Source organism: Hydra vulgaris, chromosome 03, assembly GCF_038396675.1.
Source record: "Hydra vulgaris chromosome 03, alternate assembly HydraT2T_AEP".
Taxonomy (NCBI): Eukaryota; Metazoa; Cnidaria; class Hydrozoa; order Anthoathecata; family Hydridae; genus Hydra; species Hydra vulgaris.
In genome coordinates, this window is record NC_088922.1 from 11,104,884 (window position 1) to 11,121,740 (window position 16,857).

Below are 16,857 nucleotides of genomic sequence, written 5' to 3' on the forward strand. Positions count from 1 at the left end.
AAACTTAACTAAGAGTAACAATCTCCATAACAACCAAGAGTAACAATCTCCATAACAACTAAGAGTAACAATCTCCATATGTATTAAAATAAATATATGTTGTTTATTCATTTTTAAATTATTTGGTCTTTATTCAGCTTTAATGATAACATTTTTATAACATTTCATAATATTCACTCAACTGTTGGGTCAACAACTGGTATATGGCTGCTATCCAACCAGAATTTAAAAACAGATTTGAACTTAGAACTGATTGGAATCTTTTTTTAAATATAAGAGCTAAACATATAAATCATTAAAAAATTTTACCTAAAAATAACAACCATTGAAAGTTTAATTTTCCTTTTTTTTTTAAATCCAAAATATATGATCATGTAAAGTTTAAACTGAGTTTAATTTTTATTAAAACTCAAAAGTTATTACCATGTAAAATTAAAACTTTAAAACTTTAAAGAGTTTAAAATTTTACCATATTTTTTTAATATCTTAATTTTTAATGAATCATTAGTCAATTTGACATTTGTCAATGAGTTTTGATCTGGTTTAAAAAAGTACAAAAATATCATCAAAATGTTCCCCCTAAATTTAATTTTTTTTTTTAAATCTGAATAATAAATTTATATCAATAAAACTAAAACTGACATTGAAGTTTGTCTGCTTTGGTTTTCAGAGTCTTTATAATATACACCTCAACCTGCAGTTTCAGGTTATGACATCATTGTGGATTTTTTTTTAAGATATCAAAGTACTCTTTCACAATCAGCAAACTATATCTAATTGTATAATTTTTTACTAAATCCCAAAAAACATTTGCAATGAAATTGAAATTAAAATATTTATAATACAATTAAAAGCAAAATTAAATATTTGGTTGTTAGATTTTTGTAGAGCAACTTGTTTTTAATAATCGTTAGAATTATTTTATCTCGTACTACTTCTTCGGACTCATCTTATCATCCCATTACTTACTACTACACTAAACCTGACTGGGATTTTTTTCATGATTTTCTTTGCGACAGCCCTTGGGCTGATGTCTTTTCTCTCTCTGCTGATAAATGTGCCTCTTACGTAACCTGCTGGATTCAGGCAGAAATGAAAGCTTTTATTCCTTCTCGTCAGTTCTAAGTCAAGCGCCATTCTGCTACATGGTTTTCACCTTCTTGTGCAGCTGCTACATTTAATTAAAATCATTTTTTTTCATCTTTTTCAAATGAACATCTCTCTTGAGAACAAACACCTAATTATTATTGCAAGAAATCAATGAAAAAGCTACTGTCTGATGCTATGCTCCATTATTCTTAAGGTCTTGTATCTTATCTCAGAAGTTAGGCTCTAGAGAGTTTTATCAGCATCATTAACAAAGGTAAGTCTAACATTCCATCTCCCCTTTATTCCATCTCTCCTTCACTTATCATATTACTTCTCTCAAGGATAAGGCAGAACTATTTGCAAAGAACTTTTCTTCTAACTTGATTCTCAAATCTTATGGTCGTTCTCTTCATTCCATTCCAACTAAACAGGTTAACCCATTGTTAGACATTCAAATCACTCCAGCTTCCATTCCTAAATTCATATCTCAATTAAACTCTTCTACAACTTTTGGTCCAGCTAACATACCTGTCACAGTCTTACAAAATTGTTCTCCAGAACTCTCTTTAATTTTTCAAAATTATTAAATAAGTGGTTGACTGAGTCTTGTTTTCCAGTTTGCCAAGATCTTTCAGTCTTTGATCAACAAGTTTCTTATATACAATTTTGAGTCACATAACTTACTGTCAGAAAATCAATACGGTTTTGATCCTCTACCTCTACCGCTGACTTGCTAACTGTTGTGACTGAAAGATTTTATCATGTATTAGATAGAAGTGACAAGGCTAGGGCTACTCTTGACATGTCTGAAGCTTTCATCAAAGCTTGGTATGCCGATCTTCTCCATAAGCTTGCTTCTTATGGAGAAGATCGGCATACCATGCTATCTTTCATACCATACTATCTTTCATAGCGGTTTGAAAGAAGCATACTATGCTTCTTTCAAACCGCTTTATTAAAGTCATCCTGAAAGCCCAACACTCTTCTTTGTTTCCAATAACTTCTGGGGTACCTCAAGATTCTATCCTTGGTCCCGTTTTGTTTCTAATCTACATTAATGATCTTCCTGACAACCTTGCATCTAAAAGTGGTTCGATTTGCTAAGGATTTAATTTTATATTCCTGTCTTGACAAAACTCTTCTCTGTTACAGAAGTGAGATCAGATTCAAGACCAGGCAGCCGATCTTGAATCTGATCTCACTTCTGTAACAGAGAGGAGCTCACAGTGGCTTGTAAATTTTAACTCCAACAAAACTTAGCTATTTACTAAAAACAACTATCACAATACTACTAAAATTTCTATCTTCATGAATGACAACCCTCCCACTGAGTCCTCTTTTTTACATCTTCTTAGATTATCATTCACTAATGACCTCTCATGGAGACCATATATACAACCAACTGCTAAGTTAGCGTCTGCTAAGGTTGCATATTTGGGCTAGTTGTTCTATTGTTGCTCTTTCTAGACAAGGTTCTTTCTTCAGATAAAGCAAGTCCAACTAGATTTACAAATGCATTGTAAATGCAGTTGGACTTGCTTTATCTGCCAAGCTTGAGCCTTTCTTCCATTGTCGTAAAATTGCACCTCTTTTAATTTGCTACAAATACTATCATGGTTCCTGCTCAAAGAAGCTATTATCTCTAGTTCCATCAAGCAAAACTCATTCCTGCTTGACTCATCATTTAACAAAGTCTCATTCTTTTACTGTATCTGTCCCTGCAGACTCTAAAACCTTTTATTCGTCTAGTTTTTCCCAGCACTTCATTCTTCGGAACTCTCTTCATGTTATTCTAACTCATATAACCTACAACTTTTCTTCTGCCAACCATTTCCATGGTAATAACTCTATTCTTTTGTTCTAATAACTCCCAATTTAATAGAGGTTGCTTGCAGTCTTGTTGGGAGTACATCAGATTAAAAAAAAATTATTTAGTTTTATTCAAAAAAATTCAGCACAACAGCGTTTTTTTTTTTTTAATTTGAATATGAACACAAGTTGCCAAAGTAGTTAAGAATTCCTTTAAGATATGTAAGGAAGTTTCAACTTCATAATTGTAAATGTTTTTGGGCATTATCAATCTCATCAAATTTTTAGAAATTTTGGAATCATTACAACAACTGTCGCTTAAATGAACAATTTCTTAATTAAAGATACTCATATATTTATGGTAGAAAAGTTGTTGATAGTTTAACTGTTTGATAAAAGAAACTTTGTAAGCTTAAATAATTGTGTTTGCAAGTATGCTGATTCAGGCTTACCTGATAAACATATAATGAATTTTAAGGTTATTAGTTTTTATTTATATATTTGTAACCATTTGAGAAACAAGGTCTAGTTAGAAATAACTTCGCATTAATTTTCTATTAAAATATTATTAACCTTATAAAAGTTTAGAGTTATACAAATACAATGGAACCATTTCACAAATATGTTGTTTTATAGGATAATGATGCAAATGCATCGATAGGGGTGGCATTTAAGCAGTAGTGGTGTAGTCATAGAGCGCTTGCATCATAGCGAGAAGTTCCAAGTTCAATCACCACTATGTCCCTGGTAGTACCGCGCTCAACTTGTTTCTCCACGCAAAGGCCTTGTTTGTCAAGGTTCGCGTTTTGGAGTTATAGAGAGAGGGTTGAAAACTAAAAGTAGCCTCCTTAACTGAGGTGGTTTTCATGGCCTTGAGGAGGTGAATTGAAATAAAAAATTAAAAAAAATTAACATTTATGTATAAAACATTTCTTGTTTCCAGATCCTAACAACTTGTTTTGACAAAACTCCCTTATTTGAAATTAGTATAATTATATGATAACATATGATGATTAGATAGACAGTATTCTTAATTATATAATAACATATGAGTATTAGATAGATAGTATGTATAAAAAACATTTATTACAGCAACTATACATTATATTTCATATAATGAAAAAAAAAATTTTTGATTCTTATTTTATTTCTTCTTTGTCTGAAACACTGTCTGAAGTTAACATTTTTAAAATCATCAAAAAATATTAGTGCTGTGCTAACTTAAATCCAAAATAAATTTTATTAATAATAGTCTAAACTAATCTAAATCCTATTTTATTTAATCTATATAAACACATTAACCTACATACCCAGTTGTCATTTAAAAATTCTTGTTGGCTTATTAAACTGAAACTATTTACAAACTATGAACTAATTATAACTGTGTTGTAACATAAAAAATATAAATTTTACTGGCAATAGTTCATCAGGTTTTATGTCATCACCGGTAAATCTTGCTCCAACTTTACGAGGACGCTAAAAATATGTTTGAGTATAATAAAAAGACTAATGCTTTGCGTTATTGAATATGGAAAAGTGTTTTTTAACTATTTAATTACATGAAATTTAAAACAATTAAAAACAAACACCTCTAAGCAGTCTTTTTTCTTATGTGTAACAGCACCACAGTTCTCGCATGCACCCTTTCTAAATTTTGTTGAAATTTTTTCCTAAAATTTCAATTTAGAAATTAATTTTTTTTTAAAATTTTTTTTTTAAACTTTAAATTCTGATGGCATTTATATAATAAAACTTAAAATTAATATAAAAAAAAAATTAATAAGAATTAAAATTAAGAAATTTAAAAAATAACCTCATCAACTCCCTTTTTGTAAAAATCCTCTAAACCTGCATATACTTTTTTCTTTTCTGGTTGACAACGTTGATGTTTTAAAGTTGGTCTGAAAATTAAATTCAGCGTAGGTTAACATTGTATTAATAAATAATTAGATAATAAACATAATAATAAAATAAATATAATAAAAATATAATAACAAAAATACAGCCCTCGGAATTAGGGCTGACATTGATTTAAAGTCAGCAAAATATCGCTGACCTTGTTTCTCTGTTTCATGATAATCTCTTTATGTCAATTTTTTTTTTTTTTTTGCCAACCTGATGCTGATATCTAACCTCTGGAACTCATTTTTCCTAATTCCAAGGGCTGAAATTGGAATAATTAAAATATAATAGAAATAATATGAAAATATTATGAATTTTTATTATTTATGAAAATACTTTACATTTATATACTTTCATAATCTTTATTACCACTAAAAATGGTTTTCACTTGATGAAATAAAAATGTTTTGTTAAATAAAATGTTAACTACCCTGGTTAACTCAAAGATTTTTATTGTTAATCAAAAGGGCGAAAGAGCTCTGGTTTCTCAATCCTCACAGCAAACAAAAAATCATCTTACTGATTAATAAATCAAAGTATACTCAAATTTTGTAAAGAGAGACTTAAGCTGTAACCCATTCTTTTGAACTATCTAACATACAACAAAAGTAATACATATAGACTTTTTGCCTGCTTTACAAGCAGCTCTACTGCCAGTAATTATATCAGCATATTGCCTTCTTTGTCTCATAAACTCTCTAGCGATACAGTTTTAATTGCCAATACATTGAACAAAATAATCAAATCTATCTTTGCTATGGAACTTCATAATAAAACTCTACCTCTAATTACCAAACACTTACCTGTTTCACTTTTCAACCTTTCATTTAATAAAGAAGCTGTTTAAAAACATCTCAAGACACTTAAATGCTATAAATCTACTTGTGAAAATCTAATAAGCAAATTTTGTTTTTAAAACATGTGCTAACACAATAGCAACTCCATTTGATTTTTCAAATTTTAATGAAACAAGGAATAGTGCTAAAAATATTGCTTGAAGTGAATATAACACTATTTTTTAAAGAAATTTTTAAAATTGATCCAATTACCTACTGATCAATTTGCATCACTTCTGTACCATGTATAGACTTGGTAATCGCCGCCTCTATTCATCTGCTGCCCCCAATTTAGTTAATATCCAACTACTGCCAGTTTTTTATTAATAGCCACTAATAGCCACTATTTTATTCAAAATGCAGCCGCCGCTAAAATACAGCTGAAATGGTCAGTTTTTGTTTTTTAAAACTATAATGTTACGCTCAATCTTTTTTTTTTTTTCTCTGATTTTTATGAATTTTGTTGTGCTTACTTCATTTTTGCGCTTATTTTTCGTTTGACCATGGCAATATAATAATTTTTACTTCCATGGTTTGACTCGGTTTATAACTTGATAACAAATATTTCTTATTTACTTATCGGTTTATAATTTGATAACAAATATTTCTTATTTCTTATTATCTTTGATGGCTTGACAGATAAATACAAACAACTGTCATATATAAGTGTTCAGTAATAACCAGTGAATGGGATAGAAAAATTTTTACTTTAGCTTGTACACCACTGGAAAACCACACAGCAGAAAATATTGCAGATTTTATGAAGAATGTTATTAAAGATATGTTTAGCAAGCAGTATGGAGAGTTACATTTGCATAATGTTCACGATGGTGCTGCAAATATGATGAAGACTTCTAGTCTACTGGGTAGTGAAGAGCCACAACATTGCTTAGCTCATGTGCTGAATTTACTTCTGGTTTCTGATGGTCTTAACAAATGTTCTGAAGTCTTAAAATTGCTCAAGAAATGTCAAAATATTGTTACATGTTTGAGCTTCAAATCTACTGTTCTAATTAACGAATTTTTGTGTACAAATGATGATGTGGATGTTTAAAATAAATTACGAAAAATTGCTGAAGTAAAAGAACTTGTTAATCTTGATGAACAATTCCCAATTAAACTAATATCAAATGAGAATCAATTAAACCCAAATGACAATCCGGTTATTGTAGATAGTGAGGATGAATATGAAAAAAATGATAATCTATTTGAAGAGAACTCAAAATACAAATCTGAACAACATAAAAGTTTAAAACTCCAAGTATGTAGTCGATGGAACAGTGCACTTTTTATGACAGAGTCTATTGAACAGTTATATAATGGTGTAAAAAAAATTGGAAAAAGAGAATTGTGTCTAGATGAATTTGATCTAAAATTATTAAGCGAACTTGTAAAGTTCCTTAAACCATTTCAAAACTTGACAGAAGTTGTGAGTGGGGGTAACTCTCTCTCTATTTTGCCATTGGTCAAGCATAAAGTTGCATCATTCCTCCAGGTATCTTCTAACGATTTACCTATGATAAAAAAGCTTAAATTAGCTTGTAGCTCAAAATTAAAACAGCGTCTGAAACTGTCAAAAACAGCCAAATTATCATGTTTGTTAGATCCAGCAGTTGAATCCATCTTTCCAAATAATGATGCAACTGATATACTCTTAGAGACTTTATCAAGTTTTACAGAAAGTTTAAATTCAAATTCAGCAATTAACAATGCAGTTGATAAAAATGACAATAAACTACTAAAAGATGGTAAGCTAAATAATATAAAATAAGACGGTAAGCTAAATAAATAAAAGTTATGATATAAATAAAATAAAAATTTTAAATAATAAAATTAATTTTAACTAATCAAATATTAAACAAACATTCAATTGACCAAAAATGTTGTTCAATTAAAACCATTATGATGTTCAATTAAAATCATTATGTTTTAGAAAATTATCCAACTGCGAAGAAATTACTGCTTCTAGAAATAAAAACTACGCTACCAAATCATGATCAAAGTAAACATCAAACACTAGCAAGGGAAGTAAATAATTATGTTAATTGTCTGCCAACAGAAAAAGAAAAAGATCCTGTGGTGTTTTGTAAAAATAACCATAAAAAATTTCCCTATCTGGCACATTTGGCGAATGAATATTTATGTATTCCATCAAGTAGTGTAGCAGTAGAATCCATGTTTTCAACTGCTGGATTGATTGTTAATTCTCACAGAAGTTTACTGGACCCAACTAATATGAATATGATTATTTTTATACACGAAAACATTAATTTGCTGTGAAACAATTTAGGGGTGTGTTATAAATTTAGTAATAACTAAAAACAAGAGAGGATATTTTCCACTTTCAGCCGGCTAGCCAGCCTCATTCTTTATAAACCAGCCGCAGCTAGTTTTGTGTTCTTTTTTGTGGCTAGCTGGCTATCCAGCCACTTGCATCCAAAAATGTAAATTTATTTACATCAACTGATCCAAATTTGTCTCTCACACCTATTTCAATAATGAAAACAACTCAAACTGTAGTCAAAAGAATTTAAACAGAATCAACAACATTTAAAAAAGTGATTTTACTGTTGTTGCAAAGAAAATATTAGGTATTGTAAAGCACACCATTATTAGCAGAGAAATAAAGATCTGAAAAAACTTCTACAGTTAATGTACATCTACATCTAAAATATATTATCACTACTAAGGTTGAGGTCAAATACATTTAATCAAATATAAATACAAATGCATTAATTCTAGATTCCCAAATACAAGTATAAATACAAATACATGTAATTAGGGCTTTCTAAAATATATTCTGAAAAACATTTCTACTTGAAACAAAATTAAACAAAATTACTTATATTGTTACTGTATTTTACAAGAAAAATGTTTATTTGAATAATTTTTTTATAGTATTTTTATTTTAAATTTTTAACTTAATATGAAGTAATTGAAAAACAAATACTGAAACTATTTGATGAACAATTAAAGAGCTTGTAAGACTATACTGATTAAAGGTATACAAAATAGCAAATACCACTTAAAAGCAAATTTTTAGGTTAATTAGAATTATTTTTGTATTAAAAAAAGATTATTTGTTACAACAAAAATAAACTATGAATCTTTAGATTATATTCAAAAAAATGCTAGTTAATAAAATAAAACTATACTCAAAAAAAATGCTTGGTTCAACTGGTTTATGAAACAACCAAAAATACTTACACCAAATACAAAAATAAAGATATGACCTAATATTACCAAATACAAATTCTGATCATCACCTGGTTTCTTCATCTTAAAACAAGTACTAATACAATTGAACATATGCATTGTTTTTGTTTTTTTTTGTTTTAGTACTTAAGGTGCTCCAAGTAGACCTAATAGTTTTATCACAGAGCACCAAAAATGTGATAATTGTGTTGTGATAATTGTGTTGTAATAATGCTCCAAGAATTGAAGCCCTATGACTGCAACACAAAATCTGCTATATGTGGTCTAACTTCACCAAGTGAAAGAAACAAATGGGGATCTAATTCAAAAATTCAAATTTCAAACAAAACTGTCTCAATTAGCTGGTATGTTGACCCATTATACATTTTGACAATTATCTCAAGCAATTTTATCATATAAGTAATAGTAACTGCCTAGTTTGATTTAAACTTTTCAACAATCAGATTGCAAATACTTGGAATGCAATACCTGATGAGGTTGTCAATACATCTACTATTAACAGTTGTTAATTAAAACAAGACTAATAACTAATACAGCTACCATAGGGCATAATCATCTATAGTTGTATTGCTACAGATATACAAGCTTACTAGCTAAAACTTACAAACCACATCTTTTTCATGTAACATATATTATAAATAAATAACAATAAAAAAGTATGCCAATATAAGTGGGTACTAGTGTTTCTCATTTTTGCAAATTTTGAAGTTTGAAATTCCCAGTGTGTCATTGTATTATCTTGGAATTTTCCAGAAACCTGACATTAATAAATTATTTGATTTAAATTCATTGTTGAAGCAAACATTAACTTTTTAGTTTCTTTCTATTTTGCTAATCATTAAATGAACACAACACCCATTGAGCTGCATGGCTCACCATTATGTCCAAGATGGTAGATGTAATTATATTGTCATTACCACCATAATCCCCAAAATTTTCATCAGAACCTTACAAGTGGAAAAGTATCCATAATAGCTTGCAGTTTTACAAAGGTTGTAATTCCTTTTTAAACATTTATATTAGAAATAACTCCCATATAACATGAATTTATATATCCTTGGTTACAGTAATTTAAATACAGCAAAATGATTAATTTTTAAATTGTTTTAAATCATTTTAAAAACCAAACAAAACATATAGCTTTCATTGTTTAAAATCAAGAAAAGAAAAATATTTTGTTTACTTGTATTTTATAACAAAGAGAAAAGAAGAAAAATTGTACTTTTTCACGACCTTTCACGACCAAGCTTGATATATATGTATATATATACAGTGCATGTGATGAATAAAATCGCCCAGCGCAATAAAACTGTAAACTTGTAAAGTGTTCCAAAAAACTGTCCCACTTGTAAAGCTGAAACACTTTATCAACAACCATGATTATGCGCGCTCGGACCAATTTCAAACTCTTTTCAGAGTTTGAAATTGGTTGCCATGAGGCCATCCATGGTGAGGTCCTCCAAAGAAGGTGATTTTAAGGTTAAAGTCGGTTTTTTTACGAGTTTAGTCAGCTTGTCTGGCCAGTCGGCTAGTCAATTCAGTTGGCATAAAAGTAATCCTCAACTTTAGATTTGAGGATTAATTTTAGATTTGATCTTTGTAACTAAAATGAAAAACTTAAAGTTATTTTTATAAAAAAAAAAAAAATAAATGCATAATAAACTGCTTTTTAAAAAGTAGGGTTGTTGCAAAAAAAAATTAAGAAGAGCACCAATTTAAATGTAAATGTTTTGATTAGATTCAACTATCTGATAAATATAAAACTATTTTACTCCAAATTATATTGATAAAATATAAAATTAATTATCTGATGAAAAATAAAATTATTATACTCTAAATTGTTGCATAAAAATTTTTAAATTATGTAATGAATTATATATTTTATATGTTAATTATTTTAATATTATTTAAATATATTATTCACTTTTCATTGTTGAATTTTTTATTGTTGTAATTATTCATAAAATGCCTGCATTCTATTACAATAAGAAAATGCAAAACAATTTTTATAAGAAGTAAAAACTTTTATAGCTCTTAGTCAAAATATTTTATCCAAACCTCGGAATTAGGGTCGGCATTCGGCAATACTGACCTAACTGCCGACCTTAAAAAATTTGAGGTTGGCAAAAAATTACCAACCTCGTTTCTATGTTTAATGGTAAGACCTTTGTATCAAACTTCTTTTGCCGACCTGATGCCGACCTTTAAAAGAATGAGGTCAGCAAATTATTGCCGACCTCATTTTTCCTAACTCCGAGGGTTGTTTATCAAATAAGTAATGTTGTTAATAAATAAACTGATAGCTTTTGTAAAAATCCAAAGACAACTCTCGTCTAAAGAATTTTTTACGGCGCAATAAATGACGCTTGTTATGTATATATTCTTATAACATTAACTTTACAAACATAGACTTGCAACAAGTATAAAACCAAATTTTGTATTTAGCAAGCAATTTTTTGAATGAATAAACATAGCTTGTGCAAAAACCAAAAGCTCTCGTATGAAGCTGTTTAAAGGAGTAGCTTGCATGACTCACCATGTACTTTTTAGGAGAACGTTTCTCCAATCTTGTGCTCGTTTAATCCCACTGAGGCCTGCTTATACAAATATAATATATAAATAACTTATAAACTGACATATATTTTGAGAAATGCATTTGTGAAACTAGTGACGTTACATTTTTTCTTTTGTTGTTTGTGACCACACTTCCAAAAGATTCAATAAACAATACGTATGACAAATATATTTGTTAAACGTATTGTTTATTGAAACTTCCTTTTTTTAATTTTTAGTTTCATTTAGCTTCAACTTTTTTTATAGACTTCAATATAAGCTTAACCGATTCGAAGATATCAGTAAAAATATTTAGTTTATTAAATTATATTTGACAAAAAAAATTAGATATTCCAACGTTTTGAATTTTATTTGATGCTTTTGAATTTTAATTATAATAGTCATTAATTAATAGAATGTGATCGAACCTGTACAAAAAGTGAAGTTTTAGTTTGATAAATTATTACGTTAGATATTTATTTATAAGATATTTATGAAAATTACGCTAGATATTTATAAGTATTATGCTAGATATTCAATTTTTGAACATTTAAATTTGGAATTTTTATTAAAGTGTTACAAGTTTTGATATTTTATTATATGGACTTTTATGCAATTCAAAGTCAAAGTTCTAGTAAAGCAAAGTTTTTAGTCAAATGGACCCTAAAAAACTGTAGTTAGCGAATGGTTCAACTAACTACAGTTTTTTAGGGTCCACTGAACCAGAGTAAGATTAGGCAGATAATATGATAAAGTTCAACTGGAATTTAAAAAAAAAAGATTATGCTGAATTTAGCTTTCAAACAGAAGAAATAAATCATTGGTTCTTATGCACTGAGATTTTTAATTTGAACTTATGCCGCATAAATTAAGACACGTCACACATAAATTTTGCGTGGCATTCTTTATTTAACAATATGCTAACTCTACTGTTTAAACATATTTTGACTTCAGCAAAAAAATTATACTACAAATATTTTTTATAAAATCAATTTATAATTCTCTTCCTCACAAGTTCTTCAGACAAGCGCAATTTTTTACTCTTGTTACAAAACTAGCGAGCGCTATTTGCCACATCCGGAAGGCTATTTACATGCATGTTTCATGTGCACAGAGCAATCGCCCCACTTCATTACAAGGCCTGTCTTTTAATACAAATAATTTAAGAGAAAAAAAAAATTCAAGACTTTGCAGAATAAAAAAGTTAATAAACCTATTAAAGTTCATTGAAAATTAAACTTAAGAATTAAACTTTTATACAAAACAAATAAAACACAGCCAGAAAAAAAAATATTCACTAATTATATAACAACTTATGCAAATATTATTATTATTATTAAAAATATTACTAATTTGTTTCAGTATAAATAAATACATTCAATACCTATTAGCTCCAATATACCATGGTACTGATGTGATATATTGCGGAATGTGAGGATTAATATCTCTAAAAAATAAAAATAAAAAGTTAGCATGCTTTATGTTTATTTACATGATTTTTTATATTAGGAAGATATATATAATTTTTTTATGTTAATCTCCTCATGGCAGAGAAGCCCACTACAGTCAAGTAGGTTACTTTAATTGTGGTTACAACCTTTTCTTAACTCTATAATTCCAAAACATGAACCTTGATAAACAAGACCACTGTGCAGAGAAACAAGGTTAAGTGCAGTAATACCAGGACCGTGATGGGGATCAAACTCAGAATTTCTTGCTTTATGAAGCCAAAGGCTTCTGAAGCTTCAAAGACTTCATTTATTTAAAAAAAAAATTCACTCCCAACAACGTTGCAAACAACCACTAATTAAGTTGGGACTAAAAACAAAGAAGAGAACAAATGGAAACAAAAAAGAGAAAATGAAGTAATTAACAAATTTTTTATCTTAGCTGGTCAATTTTTCCTTAAGAAAAATACAATAGACTGAGAAATAAATACACATCTATGATATAACTAGTTGAAATTATCATTCAGTTATTAACCATACATAAGAAGAAAAAAAGAATCAAAAACTTATAGCAAAACTCATTTCAAAGACAATGAAATCTATGAAAAAGTGATCAATTTAAAGAATGAATCTATAATAAATTACTTTTTTTCAAATAATTTAACAATATTCAATTAAGGTTTTTTTTCAAAATTAGAAAAATTAGTTATTATTCAAAGCCAAATTTTGGCAGTTTTGACTTAACAATGCAGTATTGTAAAGTTTACAGTGCCCTACAAACTGGCAAAATACACTAAGTGGAATGAAATATTATCTTTTCTCTGGTTATATAAATACATTTAATGTTAACTCATAAAATGGGATTTTATTCAGGCTAAAAGCTTTTAAATTAAAAAAAATAAAAGCTACAAATACTTTCTTAAATAAACACTTACCATTATGGTGTATTTATACAGTCAACACCAAATGCAATTTAATAACATTATAAAAGTTTTAAATTGGAAGAAAACTTTAATGATAAATTTCTCTAAACAGCGATTTTTGAGTTAACATTTTTTGCCAGTTTATCCACGATTTATTGTTATCAATACTGTAGAAGTATAAAGTGAAAGTCTTTTATGAATATTTAAAATATATATTTTATGTTTGAAGGACAAAGAAACAGGTGTATTTTTTATGTTATTTGTTATATAATTGAAATTGCTACACTTGCATTTTCATTCACTACATTTTTTGTGTCTTATTCGCAAAATATGCATAAACTTTTATACCAAGTTTAAAAATTAGGACACGGAACATAACAAATCATAACTATTCATTGTTTTCTCTTATCTCCACTACCTTTAGTTTATATACATTCATACAAGAAATCCTTCATGCAGAATTACACCCAAAAGAATTATAATGTTTCAATTGCTAATAATTGAGTAAATAGAACTTATAATTATACAAAAGAAATTGTTGCACAGCATTCATTACAATTACTATTTTAATAATTACTAAATTTATTTTTTAGTATATAGTAAATGTTTAAATAATTAACAACCAATACATACAAATATTGTATGTATTAATGGGGGAGGGGGTCTTTCCTCGCTGATTCTATCTAATGCACAATAGAATTGTTCTATAATAATTGTTAATAAACCAGCAGGAAACGAGAGGATTGAAATCCATATAAATTGTTAGAGAGTAAGTAGTTAGACTCAAGATAATAGAAGTTTGCTAATTAAAGATTTAAAGACTTTGCAAATAATTGTAAGAAGACTGATTGGACAAGATTTAGAGGGGTCTAAGCAATCACCGGAGTTTTTTAAAAATTAGAACCATAGATGCTGATTTCCAGCATGAAGGAAAATAAAGATTTAGCAAAGCATTTATTAAAAGAGAACACTTTTGTTAGACTGTGACAGGAATGTTATCTGGTCCACAAGTTGTAGAATAATAAAAGAAAATAACTAAAGCAACAGATTCAGAATTGATTTAGATGTCTAGCAGTGGATAAACCAGGAAAAGTATGGTCATTTGATTCAAGAGATTATTTCTTTGCAAATAGTTCTGCCATATACTTGGGAGAGATAATACTGTAATATATATAATGCAATATATATATATATATATATATATATATATATATATATATATATATATATATATATATATATATATATATATATATATATATATATATACATATATATACATATACATATATATATATATATATATATATATATATATATATATATATATATATATATATATATAAATTATGTTAGTGTATTCTACAAATAGAGTGCTCAATGTTCTTAGAGAACAGAGCAATAATAAATTAGTAAAAACACTTATCTAATTTTTTCTTTCTTCTACAGTGTTTCTCCATCAGTAGGTTCATCAGGACTCTTCCTGATGAACCTACTGATGGAGAAACACTGTGTAGAAGAAATAAAAAAGTAAATAAGCATTTTTACTAATTTATATATATATATATATATATATATATATATATATATATATATATATATATATATATATATATATATATATATATATATATATATATATATATATATATATATATTGCAATGGAAATGCAGTAATAATTTAATGGTGGAGCACTTGCTTCATAAGCAAGAGGTACAAAGTTTATTAAAATCAAAATGAATAACCTACTTGACTTTAATGTCTGTGGTCTTAGGGAAATAAATATATGTGAAAAATTATACTTTTTTTAATAAAAAAAAACAATTGTACATAGTACTTTACCTTCCTTCCTCATCAACTTCAGGAGGAGCAGTTCCAGCTTTTCTTGCTTCCTCTAACTCTTTTTGCTTTTTCCAGTCAACTCGTTTTTGAGAATTTGTAGAATCCATTTGTTTAGTATCTTGGTGAGTTGCAATAACAGAAGCCATATTTAATTTAAGTTGATTACAACAAAATTGATTTTATTATTTCTAGAGATTAAACACATTTGCAATTTACATTGAAAATGTAGTTGATAAAGAAAAACTACAATTTATAAAAAGGTTGACATATATATATATATATATATATATATATATATATATATATATATATAATATATATATCAACATATATATATATCAACATATATATATATATATATATATATATATATATATATATATACATATATATATATATATATATATATATATATATATATATATATATATATATATATATATATATATATATATATATATATATATATATATATATATAATTTAACATATAAAATAACTGGCATGGGGCACCACTTCTAGGATTGCTCATTGTTTGTTTCTCAAAAAGCTTGATTGATAACTTTAATATAGTTCAGTCTACCAATTTTTCTGATCACTCACCCTTAATGTTTGATAATTTATTTAAACTTGATACCTCTCCCTCCGCTACTACTCATCCAATTTTTAAAAGATCTATCAAAATAAATTTTAATGACATGTCAACCTATATGATAAAAGAGTACACTTCTACTGTATTTAATTCAGTGTCCTCAATCAACATAGATCTGTTTGAAGTAGTCAACTGTAGAAATGTTCTTATAATTCACTTGAGCATATCAGGCAGATTAACTGTCTATACAAAATACTTTAAAAAAATAGAAAATATCATAAAATCCTTAAGTTGGCAAGCAGTTTAGCAAATAAGAATTATACTTATTTCTGGTCTACTGTAACCCATATAAGAAATGTAGCCTCCCTCCTTCTATTGACTCTACTTCTTGTCCTGCTAATATATATGTCATGGTACAACCACTATTGCACTGTTTAACTCTGTAAACCCAACATGCTGTATAGATAATCATTTAATCATTGTAAACTTTTCAAAACTGATGCACACCTACTCCTGATGAGGTCTAATCTATCATTAAACTTATGACCCATGAAAAACAGCTGACCACTTTGGACTTCAGTTAGACCACTGTCTTCATACCAGCACTAATGACTTAAATTTATTATTATTATTTATTGTTATACTTT

At 27.7% G+C, this 16,857-nt stretch overlaps 1 protein-coding gene across 1 annotated transcript in view; it reads right to left on the bottom strand.

The window, feature by feature from the left end:
• Positions 1-15,805, bottom strand: part of LOC100213219 (pre-mRNA-splicing factor SLU7) — a 45,583-nt gene extending 29,778 nt beyond the window's left edge. Inside the window, exons 1-5 of the mRNA XM_065792318.1 lie at positions 15,620-15,805; positions 12,790-12,852; positions 4,712-4,799; positions 4,488-4,568; positions 4,312-4,374 (exon numbers count right to left, since the gene is read on the bottom strand). Of these exons, the coding sequence (XP_065648390.1) occupies positions 4,312-4,374; positions 4,488-4,568; positions 4,712-4,799; positions 12,790-12,852; positions 15,620-15,765 (441 nt within the window). The 5' untranslated portion in view covers positions 15,766-15,805. The remainder of the gene's footprint in view (positions 1-4,311; positions 4,375-4,487; positions 4,569-4,711; positions 4,800-12,789; positions 12,853-15,619) is intronic.
• Between the last annotated feature and the right edge of the window lie 1,052 nt (positions 15,806-16,857).